The sequence below is a fragment of the Microcebus murinus genome, chromosome 6 (assembly GCF_040939455.1).
Source record: "Microcebus murinus isolate Inina chromosome 6, M.murinus_Inina_mat1.0, whole genome shotgun sequence".
In the NCBI taxonomy this organism is placed as follows: Eukaryota; Metazoa; Chordata; class Mammalia; order Primates; family Cheirogaleidae; genus Microcebus; species Microcebus murinus.
This window is the reverse complement of record NC_134109.1, coordinates 56,177,704-56,192,440: the sequence shown is the minus strand read 5'-3', so window position 1 is coordinate 56,192,440 and position 14,737 is coordinate 56,177,704. Positions and strand designations below refer to the sequence as shown.

Here is a 14,737-nt window from a genome sequence, read left to right as displayed (position 1 = left end):
ACTAAAAATAGAAAAAATTAGCCAGGCATGGTGGAGAGCACCTGTAGTCTCAGCTACTCCAGAGGTTAGGCAGGAAGATCACTTGAGCCCAGGAGTTTGAGGTTGCAGTGAGCTATGATGATGCCACTGCACTCTAGCCCAGGCAACAGAGCAAGACCCTGTCTTCAAAAAAATTAAAACTTTTGTGCTGCAAACAATACCATCAATTAAGTGAAACTAAAACCCATAAAAGAAAATAATTTAAGTTATATATCTGATAAGGGACTTGTACCTAGATACACAGAACTCATAACTCAATAAAAAGAAAATAAACAGCCCAATTTAACAATGGACACAGGATCTAAATATACATTTTTCCAAAGAAGATATGCAAATGGCCATTAAGCACATAAACAGATGCTCAACATCATTAGTCTTCAGGGAAACACAAATCAAAACCACAATAAGGGCTGGGTGCGGTGGCTCATGCCTGTAATCCTAGCATTCTGGAAGGCCCAGGCGGGTGGATCGCTCAAGGTCAGGAGTTCGAAACCAGCCTGAGCAAGAACCAGACCCTGTCTCTACTAAAAATAGAAAGAAATTAATTGGCCAACTAAAAATACATAGAAAAAATTAGCCAGGCATGGTGGTGCATGCCTGTAGTCCCAGCTACTCAAGAGGCTGAAGCAGTAGGATTGCTTGAGCCCAGGAGTTTGAGGTTGCTGTGAGCTAGGCTGATGCCACGGCACTCTAGCCCGGGCAACAGAGTAAGACTCACTCTGTCTCAAACAAAAAAACAAAAAACAAAAAACAAAACCACACCCGCTAGGATAGGTATTATCAAAAAGATAGATAATAACAAGTGTTGGTAAGGATGTGGAGAAATTGGACTCCTCATACTTTGGTAATAGGAATGTAAAATTGTACAGTTACTTTGGAAAACACTTTGATGGTTTCTCAAAATGTAAAGCACAAATTACTATAGGACTCACCAATTCCACTCCTAGCTACATACTTAAGATAAACAAAAACATCATGTCCATACAAAAACTTGCAGCAATGTTCAAAGCAGCATTATTTATAACAAAAAGTAGAAACAAAATGTCCATTAATCTATGGATTAATAAACAAAATGTGGTATATCCATTCAATAGAATATTACTAAATGAAGTTAGGCCCCTTCTTCACTTTTTATTCAGCAATAAAAGAAATGAAATATTGATACTTCCTACAATGTGGATGAACTTTGAAAACATACCAAGTAAAAGAAGCTGGTCACAAAAGACCATATGATTCCATTTATATTATTGTCCAGAATAGACAATTAGTAGCTGCCTAGGGCTGAGAAAGTTGGGAGAAAGGAGGTAGAGGAAGAAATGAGGAATGACTACTGATGGGTACAGAGTTTCTTTCAGGGGTAATGCAAATGTTCTAAAATCAAATTATAGTGATGGTTGTGCAACCTGTGAATATATTAAAAACCACCAAATTGGCCGTGTATGGTGGCTCATGCCTCATGGCCTCCCTGAGTGCCTCCTAGCACTCAGCGAGGCCAAGGAGGGAAGATTGCTTGATGTCAGAAGCTCGAGACCAGCCTCAGCCAAAGCAAGACCCCAACCCATCTCTACTAAAAATAGAAAGAAATTAGCCCGGCAACCAAAATAGAAAAAAAAATTAACTGGGTATGGTGGCACATGCCTGTAGTCCTAGCTACTCAGGAGGCTGAGGCAAGAAGATGCTTGAGTCCAGGAGTTTGATGTTGCTGTGAGCTAGGCTTATGCCACAGCACTCTAGCCCAGGCAACAGAGCAAGACTGTAATCCTAGCACTCTGGGAGGCCAAGGCGGACAGATTGCTCAAGGTCAGGAGTTTGAAACCAGCCTGAGCAAGAGTGAGACCCCATCTCTACTATAAATAGAAAGAAATTAATTGGCCAACTAATATATATATATATACAAAACTGTAAAAATTTAAAAACATACCCAGTAAGGTTGGGACAGCATTTCATCTCCATGAGACCTGTCTGATCTAATGCACATGCATAGATATCAATAACATGGCCAGTTGTAGCAGCTCGATTAGCCAATGCTTCAAAATGCTACAAAAGATATTTAAAAGTTAAATCAAGGTAATATATAAAATCATCCTATAAATCTTTTTTCCATTAACAGATCAAAATGATCTGTTAATCAAAAATTAAAAGAATAACCCATCACAATTTAAATATGATTTATTCTTATTTAATTTTCTACAGTGTTCATAAAATGATACCATAACTTCTGTAAGTCTGACGTTTTCATATTTTTTTCTTTAAAACCCTTAAATGAAGCTAAATGTAAAGAAAGGTATATTGGACATCATGTTCTTCATATATAAACTTGGTAGAAGAATAACAGAGAACTGTTTTTCCTAGCTAAATCCACACCCAAGTAACAAAAACATCCAAAAATAGTGAGACAATACAAAAGCAGTAAGATAATCTAAAACATTGTTTTAAACTCTAACCAAGAAAAATTCCACACTCAAAAAGGAAATTAGTTGGTAGGAAAAAAGCATCCACTAACAGAGACAAAAATTATCTGTCATTAATTACTTTTAAAAATATAATAATGACTATCAAACAATATGAGATAATATAGTAAAACTAAACTAAAACAGAACTCTAGAGAATTTTTTTAACAATTAACAAAGACATTAAGAGTTAGAACCAATATAAGAGAGTCAAGAATCAACATTAGTAAAATGTACTTACATAAACCCAAAAAATGTGAAGTTACATGAACATAAAACTCACAAGAAAATGATGGACTATTCAAAGCTATGAAGAATATTGATATCTAGAGGAAACATTAGGGACTGTCTCTTAGAAATGAAAAACTATAAAATGTAAGAAACTTTTCCTAAAGAGAAAGACTTTCTTTAACATGAATATTTAAAAAGGCACAGAGGGTTTCTCTCAAGAGTAATCTTTAAGCATATACCAGTAGGTATATGCTTATAGTTTTTCATTTCTAAGAGACAGTTGTTCAAACCAGAAAACCTGTAACAAGTTATCAAGAAAAAAAGAATATTTCTCTAATTCTGAATAGCAGTTCTATCAAAAAATATTTATATTCTTCCTCTTACATCAAAGGAATACCTGATTTCTAATAACACAAAAAGACTCTTAAAAAGCAAAAATTACCTTAGTTCCCTTTTTAACATATTTGGCATTGTCTTTTTCAATGTCATGCCATGATCTTATAGGTGTCTTCAATTCATCTCCAACCACCATTCCAGGCCCCTGAGTAGCAGGACCACCAATGAACATCATGATACGAGCCCCAGTATTGGGAAAAGTACACTATTGAAAAAAAAGTAACTTGTCAAATGAGTTTAAAGGAAAACAGAAAACATATGAATATACATTTCTGATAAATTCTGACAGTCTTCCTAGATAAGAGAAAAGCAAATTTTTCTAATAGATAAAATAATCAAATGTTTAAAATGAAATTCAAAAGCAAGGTGTTTGAACAACTTTTAGGAATATACTACTCTTCATAATAGAATTTTTTTTTGAGACAGAGTCTTGCTTTGTTGCCCAGGCTAGAGTGAGTGCCGTGGTGTCAGCCTAGCTCACAGCAACCTCAAACTCCTGGGCTCAAGCGATCTTCCTGCCTGAGTAGCTGGGGCTATAGGCATGTGCCACCATGCCTGGCTAATTTTTTTTTTCTATATATATTAGTTGGCCAATTAATTTCTTTCTATTTATAGTAGAGACGGGGTCTCGCTCTTGCTCAAGCTAGTTTCGAACTCCTGACCTCGAGCAATCCATCAGCCTCGGCCTCCCAGAGAGCAAGGTGAACCACCACACTCGGTCTATAATAGAATTTTTAAAGAATCTATGAACCTAATCCTTATAAACAAGGACATTTTTTTCTGCTTAACTTGTTATATACTGGAAGAAGTAGAAAAAGAAGAAGAGAGGGCAACTACTGCTTTGTTAATTTTTTCTTTTTTAGTATCTTTTTAGAGATAAGGTCTTGCTATGCTGTCCAGACTGGACTCAAACTCTCAGGTTCAAGTGATCCTCCTGTCTCAGCCTCCTGAGCAGTTGGGACTAAAGGCATATGCCACTGCATCTGGCTCTTCTTCTGTTTTGTGTTGCTATTTTGCTTTTGTTTGCTATATTTAAAACATAAATATGACTTATAATTTAAGCTGATGTATTAACTACTCAAATCCTCACAAGATACAAATGAAATAAGAGAAAATGTATTGTTTAAAAAATAAGTAAATAAAATTTAAAGATAAGAAAGAATGCTATTAGATCAAAAATTTTGAGGATTTCAAACAACAGATTTTACTAGATTGATAACATAATCAAAAAAAGGGTATCACAGATACCAAAAGCCAGATCTTCTCAAAGGAATACCTGAAAACCTCCATATGTGCAGTCAAAAAACACAAAAAGGAGACATGGACCAAAGAAAATATAGTATATCTATACCTCCAGATACAGCAGATGATAGATTCTGCCACCAGCAGTTCCTGAAAAATGCTCTGTGTGGAAAGTAGGCCATCTGCCTGGAGAGGGTTCTTAGCATGAAAATTTATAGCTAAGAGATATAGAACTGAGCACATTACCACAGATATCATACACAATCATGACAACTCTCAAACAGTTTCTGGAATTAAAAGCATTGTGAGAATTAAAAAATCTCAATGGATGGGCTAAAAAGCATGTATGAAGACTGAATTAGAGGCCGCGTGCAGTGGCTCACGCCTGTAATCCTAGCACCCTGGGAGGCTGCAGCACAAGGTCTGCTTGAGCTCAGGAGTCTGAGACCAGCCTGAGCAAGAGCCAGACCCCGTCTCTACTAAAAACAGAAAAATATTAGCCGCACAACTAAATATAGAAACAAAAAAATTAGCCAGGCATGGTAACTCATGCCTGTAATCTCTGGAGGCTGAGGCAGAGGATCGCTTGAGCCCAGGAATTTGAGGTTGCTGTGAGCTTTGCTGACACCACAGCACACTAGCCTAGGTGACAGAGTGAGACTCTGTCTCTAAAAAAAAAAAAAAAAGACTGAATAAGAGATATGGAAAATTCAGTTGAGTAAATCTCCCAAAAATAGAAGAAAAATATAAGAGTAAAAATAAGATATAAAGAGATACAGAAGTCCAACATCAATCTAGTGAGTATAGGATAAAAAAGACAGAAAAATAAATTAAGCTGAAGAATAATAAGAGTCTTCAGAATGAAAGGGCCTACAAAACCACACAAATTAATGAAAAGAATAAAATACAAACATAGCTTAATGAAATTTCAGGACTCCACAATTAAAGAAAATTCTAAAAATGTCCAGTGGAAAAAATAAGTTTCCTAAGAAAAGAACTAGACTACATCAAATTATCATCAATAAACTGTATGTTAGAACACTAAAGAGAAACGTCCAAACGAACATTACTTTGAACCTCAATTTGGTAGCCATCCAAACTACTAATGAAGTTAGAGGGCAAAGTTTAAAAACTATTTTTAGGCCGGGCGCGGTGGCTCATGCCTATAATCCTGCTCTCTGGGAGGCCGAGGCAGGCGGATCGTTTGAGTTCAGGAGTTCAAAACCAACGTGAGCAAGAGCAAGACCCCATCTCTACTATAAATAGAAAGAAATTAATTGGCCAACTAATATATATAGAAAAAATTAGCCAGGCATGGTGGCACATGCCTGTAGTCCCAGCTACTCAGGAGGCTGAGGCAGCAGAATCGCTTGAGCCCAGGAGTTCAGGAGTTTGAGGTTGCTGTGAGCTAGGCTGATGCAACCACACTCACTCTAACCTGGGCAACAAAGTGAGACTCTGTCTCTAAATAAATAAATAAATAAATAAATAAAATTTTTAGATATGCAACAACTCAGAAACTTTATAAGAAAAAGGCAACATTACGATCCTAAGGAAATAAGGGAATCTAGACAAAAATGTAAAAGGTACCCTTTGATAGACGAAAGTATCCCTCTCCACGTGTATAATCACTCTACTATTAATTATTCTATAATTAATAATATTTGGGCTGGGCGCAGTGGCTCACGCCTATAATCCTAGCACTCTGGGAGGCCGAGGCAGGAGGATCGTTTGAGCTCAGGAGTTCAAGACCAGCCTGAGCCAAGAGCGAGACCCCGTCTCTACTAAAAATAGAAAGAAATTAGCTGGACAAATAAAAAATATATACAAAAAATTAGCTGGGCATGGTGGTGCATGCCTGTAGTCCCAGCTACTCAGGAGGCTGAGGCAAGAAGATTGCTTGAGCCCAGGAGTTTGAGGTTGCTGTGAGTGAGGGTGACACCACGGCACTCTAGCCTGGGCAAAAGAGCAATACTCTGTCTCAAAAAATAATAATAAATAATAATATTTGTATAGTAATATTAGAAATGCTATTTTATTTCCAATTTCTATTAAGCAGTTATTGGACAAAATAGAAAGCTACATTATACCTTTGGAACAGAATATAAATGATATAAATTTTGATGATAATTTTAAAAATCATATGATTAACAAATCTAGAGAACAAGGAAAACTGCCTTTTACTTTTCATTTGTATTGTACCCTTGCATATTGTCTGAATGTTTTCACAAGATCTGCTATTACTTCTATACCTTCCTTAACTCATTTAATAAATAAAAATACTCTTTTCATTTTGGGTATATGAGATAATATCAATCATGTAAAATTGAAACAATGAAAAACAAGAACAAATAAAAGTCTACACACACACTTTCACAAAACTAGAACACAAAGAACATCCAAACTTCAAATTACCTATAAGTAAAAAAAATAAACATTAAATCCCAGTGAACTATCTTATCTCCCATGTTCTCACTGCAAGCCTTCACATAGAACATCTGGCTGTTCATCTGTATTCTCTGTAATATCTTTATAATAAACCCATAAATTTAAGTAAAGTGTTTCCCTGAGTCCTGTGAGCCATTCTAGCATATTAAACAACCCCAAGGTGGTGGTCATGGTACCCCCAATTTATAGCTAATCAGTCAGGAATATTGGTAACAACCTACTACTTGCAACTGGCACCTAAACTAAAGGGCAGTCTTGTGGGACAAAGCCTTCAATCTGTCAGATCTGTCACTATCTCCAGGACATGAAGCAAGTGTCCAATCACTACCTCCAGCAGTCCTACAGCTATGGAAAGTGCCACTCCAGAGGAACGCAAAGGTCTCTTTCCCTGTGGTACAGGCCAAGGGTCTCGTTGAAGTTCTCCAAGAAGATCTGTGAGATTCATGTCTATTTTTTGTACTGGCTGTAAAAATCTGAAAAACATAATTAAATAAAAAGCCATTTATTAATGTTTGTAGGTGAGGGTTTAAGAAACAAATTGCCCACTTTCCTCAAAATAGAGAAAAATACTTTGAATACACAGCAAACAAGTGATTCCCAAACTTTCACATACATCAAAATCAGTTGGAGGGCTTGTCTACCACAGATTTGCTGGGTCTCAGTTCTAGAGTTTATTTCAGCAGGTCTGGGATGGGGCCCCAAGAATTTGCAATTCAAACGTGGTCCCAGGTTACACTAATTCTGTTGGTCTAGGAAACACACTTTGAGTACCACTGCTATAAATGAAACACTCAAACTAAGTATTACTTTAGTACTTTATATTCATTTACTAATCTAGTAAATTTTAAGGTTACTGAAATATTATGAGAAGATATATCAACTCAATTTTCTTAATACTACCTCTGATTAAAAAGTTTGGGGGCGAGGGGAGTTTAAGGGAAAAAGCCACCTCTAAGGATAAGAAGACAAAAAGCTTTTAAGGCCCTATTTAGCTTGGTTGCCCTCAAACCACAAAAATTAAGTTTTTCTGAATTTAAAAATAGAAAATCAGGAATATATCAAAATTAAGTAACTCCTTACATTGTAATAATGAAAAACAAACCATTTCAGTGTCGTATGTAAGTTTTCCTCAACTCTTTAAAAAGCACACTAATGCAATTTATTTATATTCCTAAAAATATTTAACAGTATGGTATCATTGAATATCTATATTCAAGTTAAGGGTATGGGATGCTTAAAATATCTGCATGAATTGTCAAATTCTCTTTCTCATATTTAATTATTACCTATTGGAAGGAGGTGGCTGCTGTACCTGAGGACCACGTGTTGCCTGAGTAACCGGTACTTTAGAGAGTCCCAGCATTTCCTGTAAAGAGATTATTTGGGTGATACACATTTAATTATTTCTACAAAGATTTATCAACTATTTACCATGTACAAGGTGCTATACTAGACATTAAGAACACAAAAATAGAGAACACAAGGTTTCTTTCCTCAGGAAGAAAATAGTCCAGAGGAAAGATTATCAGGAAAATAATAACAATACAGTAAAACAAGCATCATGAGAGAGCAAAGTACAAGGTGTTATATAAGCAAAGAGTAAGAATACTAACTCAGAAATACTTTATCTCTCATTAATAGTCAAAATAAGTTATTGTATAATTTAAATGCCCATACTTCTTTTTTTTCCCCTAGAGTCTTGCTGTCATTCTGGGCAGAGTGCAGTGGCATCATCATAGGTCACTGCAACCTCAAACCCCTGGGCTCAAGCAATGCTCCTGCCTCAGCACTCCCCAGCCCCCAGTAACTGGGACTACAGGAGTATGCCAGCATGACTGGCTACTTTTTTTTTATTTTTGGTAGAGACGAGGTCTCATTCTTGCCCAGGCTGGTCTTGAACTCCTAATCTTAATTGATCCTCTCACCTAGGCCTCCCAGAGCATAGGTGTAAGCCATTGCGCCTGGCCCCATACTTCTTAATTTATATTCATTCATCCCTTTCAGCAAACTATATCTTAAGCACCTATATGTCAAGAATATAATGGTAAAAAAATAAATAATCCCTTCCCTCATGGAAATTCAAATCTGGAAACAGAAAGGAATTAATTAAATTATTAAATAAATGTAAAACTGCAATTGTAATAAGTGTGATAAAGGAGAGGTACATGGAATAGCATAAATGGGGTTATAAAGTACATATACCTTATATGTGTATACTTCTTAATTTTTTAACTTAATACCTAACCAAACTGCCAGCTTTGTGTTGAATTTCAGACATGTGCACAATTCATCTCTAGACATATGAAAATAACATTACTGTACCAAAGTTTTCTTGAATCTATAAATGCTTAATCATGAAGTAATAAAGTATAGGTATGTAACAGAAAAATCAGAGAGCCTAAAGATCTGCAAAGATAAAATTATTGAACTATTCCTGCAGTATTTCCTAGTTCCTTCCAAGAATAGCAACTTTTTACTAAGGATTTACTATGTGTAAGATTCTGGGCTAAATTCTTTATAATCCTCACAAAACCATAATAAAGTAGATTTCTTAATTTCTACTTTACAAATGAAAATTAACAATCAGAAAGACTAAGTAATTTGCTTAGGGTTATACAACTAATAAGTAACAAAGCAAGATTTTAATCCATGTTTTGCTATAAAGCCCTATAAGACTTTACACTATATTGAGAATTCTCACTTATAGTATTCCCTTTAGTACTAATAACAATCTGGCATAATAGGTATTGTTCATCCCTTTCCATGAAAGATGAGAAAATTAGCAAAGCGATCAACCCAAAATCATATAACTAGAAGGATTTAAGAAGCTGGGCACAGTGGCTCACACCTGTAACCTAGTACTTTGGGAGGCCTAGATGGAAGGATTGCTTGAGGCCAGGAGTTCAAAACCATCTTAGGCAATATAGTGAGAACCTGTCTCTACAAAAAAATAGAAAAATTAGCTGTAGTCCCAGCTACACGGGAGGCTAAAGCAGGAGGATCACTTGAGCTAGGGAGTTTTCGGTTGCAGTAAGCTTTGATGGTACCAGTGTATTCTAGCCCAGTCAACAGAATGAGACCCTGTTACAAATGAAATGAAAACAAAAAGATGTGAATCCAGGACTATTTACTCAGCAAAGATCAGGCTTTTTTCAACCAGATGGATAGAGAAAGAAGATAAAAACATTTTAATGAAGAAAAAAATTTTAGTATGCAGGCATTCACTTGCCTACTGCAAAAAAGATGCTTTATATGCTACATATATATGATATAACTTAAGTAAAATGTACTTTACAATCATAACATTAAACTACTCTACATAAATTCATAATTTAATAATAACATTAACAATAGCAAACACTTAAAGATACAATCCATTAATTCTCATGACCACCCTTGTAAGGTATGTTCATTTTACAGATGAAAAACTAAGGCACAGAGATTAAAACTTGCCCACTTTCTATCCCTTCTCATGGAAACAGATGATTCTCTTCTCCAACGTACTCTGCCTCCTGTGCTCCTGAAGGAATTTCTACTATGTCTTCTGAAATCTCGCACTCCTCATTTCACTCTTGCTTTCACTCACCCTCTTTAGTCTCTTTCCCTTCTTTGTATAAACACACTCAAGTATCCTTGCTCCTAAAGTATCTCTCTTTAGCTCAGTTCTCCCTCAAACGCCCACACTAACTTCTTCTTTACCTTCAACAACAAACCTCTTCAAAGAACAAACTTCCATTTCCTCCACCTCCTCAAATTTTATTCACTACTCATCCTCTACTCATTATCCTCCTCATCCAAACCTGTTCCAGTACATTCTCTTAGTTCACTGTAGCACCACTATCCCAGTCTGCCAAGCTACAAATTAGAGTCATCCTCAAAAATCTTTTCCTTTCTTTTTCATTTTAGTCTACCTGAATGTCTCTGAAGTCTGATTTTATGTTTCTCAATTTTATGTGAGGCTTACCTATCATCTTCTAGGGTAACTATTCTCAACTGGGGGTTATACCAGAATTACTTAGAAAGTTTTCTCAAAATATTTACATGAACAATCCTATCCTCCCAACCACCACCAATATAAATAAACATTCACTCACTCTAATAGACTATCAAAATCTCTGGGCAGGCCGGGAGTGGTGGCTCACGTCTGTAATCCTAGCACTCTGGGAGGTGGAGGTGGGCGGATTGCTCAAGGTCAGGAGTTTGAAACCAGCCTGAGCAAGAGCAAGACCCTGTCTCTACTATAAAATAGAAAGAAATTAATTGGCCAACTAATATATATAGAAAAAATCAGCCGAGCATGGTGGCGCATGCCTGTAGTCCCAGCTACTCAGGAGGCTGAGGCAGGAGGATCACTTGAGCCCAGGAGTTTGAGGTTACTGTGAGCTAGGTTGACGCCACGGCACTTACTCTAGTCTGGGCAACAAAGCGAGACTCTGTCGCAAAAACAAAAAAAAAAATCTCTGGGCAGAATAAAGATTTTGAAAAATATCCCCAGATGATCTTCACATGCTACACATAATCACTTGCCTTGGAAGATAAAGGTTCAATTTGTCCCAATGATAAAAATCATTGAAAAACATCTATATCCACAGTTCATATATTAATAACTCTCAAGTCTTAAACTATCTCCCCTTGCCAAACATACTAAAAGTATTTAGTTCCTAAGTGAGATGTCAGGAAACAAAGGTTAATATTCTATGGTTGCTCTCTTGTAGCCTTCACCATGACTCTTCTACAAGCTCTTTAAATCTCTAATAAAATAGCTTCAGTTTCACGTTAAATTTTAAAGATAGAGTTAAAAGTGAAGGGTCTTCAATCTGTATGATAACAATTTAAGGCACAGAAAACAAAACTGATGCCGACACTAAAATGAAAGCCTTTGTTATAATGCATTTATATTAGTCATTCATAACAGAAATATTATCTAGAAACATAAATCCAGGAGACATTTATCAACATATATAGAGTAATGTTAACAGATAGGTTGAAACTGCCATTCTTGTTTACCTGCAGTTGTTTGGCAGACAGATCTTTTGTTCCTCTGAAGACATAGCTTTTTGAAATGCCTTCGCATCCGAGTTCATGAACCTGCACCATTCTCCCAAAAGTAATAAGTCCAACCAAAGCTGTAGGTGGTAAAAGACTTAATGACATCTGCATGGATTCTTTTAAGGCTTGTAAATCTTCATCTTCCATGCAAGTATCAACCACATAGAGGAATATCAAAGGCATCTGAGGACCACGCTTTTAAAAAAATTTGTCATAATAAGAAAAAACAAGATTATTTTTAAAGTTATTAACATTTAAACACATACATAAGAGTTGATATAATATAGATATAATATTTTAAAAAGACATATCGTCATTGAGTTAAAAATTAAGTTTAAAACACTGTGTACAGTTACACAGAGGGGACTTACACTTTCCATTTTATTTAGATGCATAAGGCTTCATTTCTTTTTTTTTTGGAGACAGAGTCTCGCTTTGTTGCCCAGGCTAGATTGAGTGCCCTGGCGCCAGCCTAGCTCATAGCAACCTCCAACTCCTGAGCTCAAGCAATCCTACTGCCTCAGCCTCCCGAGTAGCTGGGACTACAGGCATGCGCCACCATGCTCAGCTAATTTTTTCTATATATATTATTTGTCTCTAAAAAAAAAAAGAAAAGAAAAAATATAAAAATATAAAAGAAAATGACAACTATAAAATTTAAAAACAAAGTGAGGTGATTTTTATAAAATAATTATCTAAAATTAAATTGGAGGCCAGGCGCGGTGGCTCACGCCTGTAATCCTCACTCTCTGGGAGGCCGAGGCAGGCAGATTGCTCAAGGTCAGGAGTTCAAAACCAGCCTGAGCAAGAGCAAGACCTCATCTCTACTATAAATAGAAAGAAATTAATTGGCCAACTAATATATATAGAAAATTAATTGGCCAACTAATACATATAGAAAAAATTAGCCGGGCATGGTGGCGCATGCCTGTAGTCCCAGCTACTCGGGAGGCTGAGGCAGTAGGATTGCTTGAGCCCAGGAGTTTGAGGTTGCTGTGAGCAAGGCTGATGCCACAGCACTCACTCTAGCCTGGGCAACAAAGTGAAATTCTGTCTCAAAAAAAATTAAATTGGATTTTCAGAGAACTAGAAACTAGCCAAACTGGACAAATAACTAAATAGCTCAAGTGAACCATAATTCTGTTTTCTCTAAAACATTCATAAGAGATATTATTACTTCCACGCTTAAATATATAAACCGCTATATATATATAAACAGCTTCTTTCTGTTCAGAAAGAAGAAAAATAATTTTCCTAACAAGGACCAATGCAAGAATATTTTCATTGTTTAGATACTTAGACTTGAGGATACATTAGCAGACTACAGCATGATACTAAGTATTTATGAACTGACCTTCCAACTATAAAGCAAGATTGATACTTTATTATTTATCTACTTAACCACTTCAGTACCAGTGTCAACTATAATCAATAGCCACAGATGAACACACACAGCGACTTTAGCTGACAGCCGTGATATGACTTTTCTAATTTTTCATTTATCAAAATAAAATTGTGAACATTTAAAAATAACGTAATGAAAACATATATGTATATGTTACCTATTCTGATTTACATTACAAGTAAAGCTGCCTGTAAAGTAAAACAAGCTTTCAGTGCTTTAAAGCTTTCCCCATCACACAAGAGCAAAATGGACTCACCGTCAATGCAGAGCACAAACTATCATGCAGACTATGAGTGCTGGCTGTGGGCAAGGTTTCGCGGCTGGTGAACACGGTACTGAAGTGGTTAATATAGCAAATCACACCACCCTACCAAGTATCCTGGCCACCAATCAAGTAACTACAACAGAGAAATTACCTTGCTCAAACTGACCTTGAGAGTTCTTACTTTTGAAATGCTCCATGGAATCAATGTAAGAATTAAGAATGATGCCATTTAAGTCATCTCAATTTAACAATTATTTTAGTATAAAGCAAATTACTGGATATTTAAAACTTTCTTAAATATTGCTCTTATGTTCTTACCAGAACTACATATTCAATGCTAGAAAACTGAGGTAAAAGTTCAGCAGGTTGATTCAGTTCAGATATACCGGCATAAGTAGGTGGAAACTACAGGTAGAGAAAAAAAAACACTTTTAAGAAATCATTTGCCATAAAGAGTATTAAAATTTTAAACTGAAAATAATTATTTCCTAATCATTTAATTATTTTAAAAATAGGTATTTTCATTATATGAAAAATAATTACTTTATCTTTCTTTTTCAATATGCATTTTCTATAGGACTAGTATTATAGCATTAACATCTGCAATAGGGGTTTTCTTACCTGATTTCTCTGATAACAAAAGTTGCAAGCCCAGAGTTTTGCTCGATAATCCACTTGACTATTTTAAGAAAAGAAAACATACATTAGCTCATGTTTCAGTTCAATTTTACAAGAATTCTAGTGTCAATAAAATTAATATCTTTCTAAAACATGAATGCATTCAAATTGATATTCAAAGTGATCTTTAAAAGCCATGTATTTTTAAGACATTGCCAATACCTAATTCATACTTTTAACATATACGAGTTCACCTACGTGGTAAATATACAATAACTTTTAATATTTGGCAAACATCAAAAAAATTAAGATATTCCTATTTTTTCTTCAAATGACTTTAGTAATATCTACACTCAGACCTAGGAAACATTTATTCAAGTCAAAAATATATTTACTGAATGCCTAATATGTACCAACCATTATTTTAGGTGCTGGTGATACAGCAGTAAGCATGAGAGAAAAGTTCCCTCTCTCATGGAGTTTATATTCTAGAAGAGAAAGACATAAAGAAGACAAGTAGATACACAAATAATAAAATGCTTTTAGATAGGGATAACAAAGATTAAAGAAAACAAAACAGGATTAGAGAATGCA

At 35.6% G+C, this 14,737-nt stretch overlaps 1 protein-coding gene across 1 annotated transcript in view; it reads right to left on the bottom strand.

Moving 5' to 3' along the window:
- Positions 1–14,737, bottom strand: part of SEC23A (SEC23 homolog A, COPII component) — a 67,467-nt gene that overhangs the window by 45,560 nt on the left and 7,170 nt on the right. Inside the window, exons 3-9 of the mRNA XM_012767059.3 lie at positions 14,147–14,204; positions 13,844–13,930; positions 11,814–12,050; positions 8,093–8,172; positions 7,135–7,279; positions 3,163–3,321; positions 1,961–2,076 (exon numbers count right to left, since the gene is read on the bottom strand). Coding sequence (XP_012622513.3) covers positions 1,961–2,076; positions 3,163–3,321; positions 7,135–7,279; positions 8,093–8,172; positions 11,814–12,050; positions 13,844–13,930; positions 14,147–14,204 — 882 coding nt within the window. The remainder of the gene's footprint in view (positions 1–1,960; positions 2,077–3,162; positions 3,322–7,134; positions 7,280–8,092; positions 8,173–11,813; positions 12,051–13,843; positions 13,931–14,146; positions 14,205–14,737) is intronic.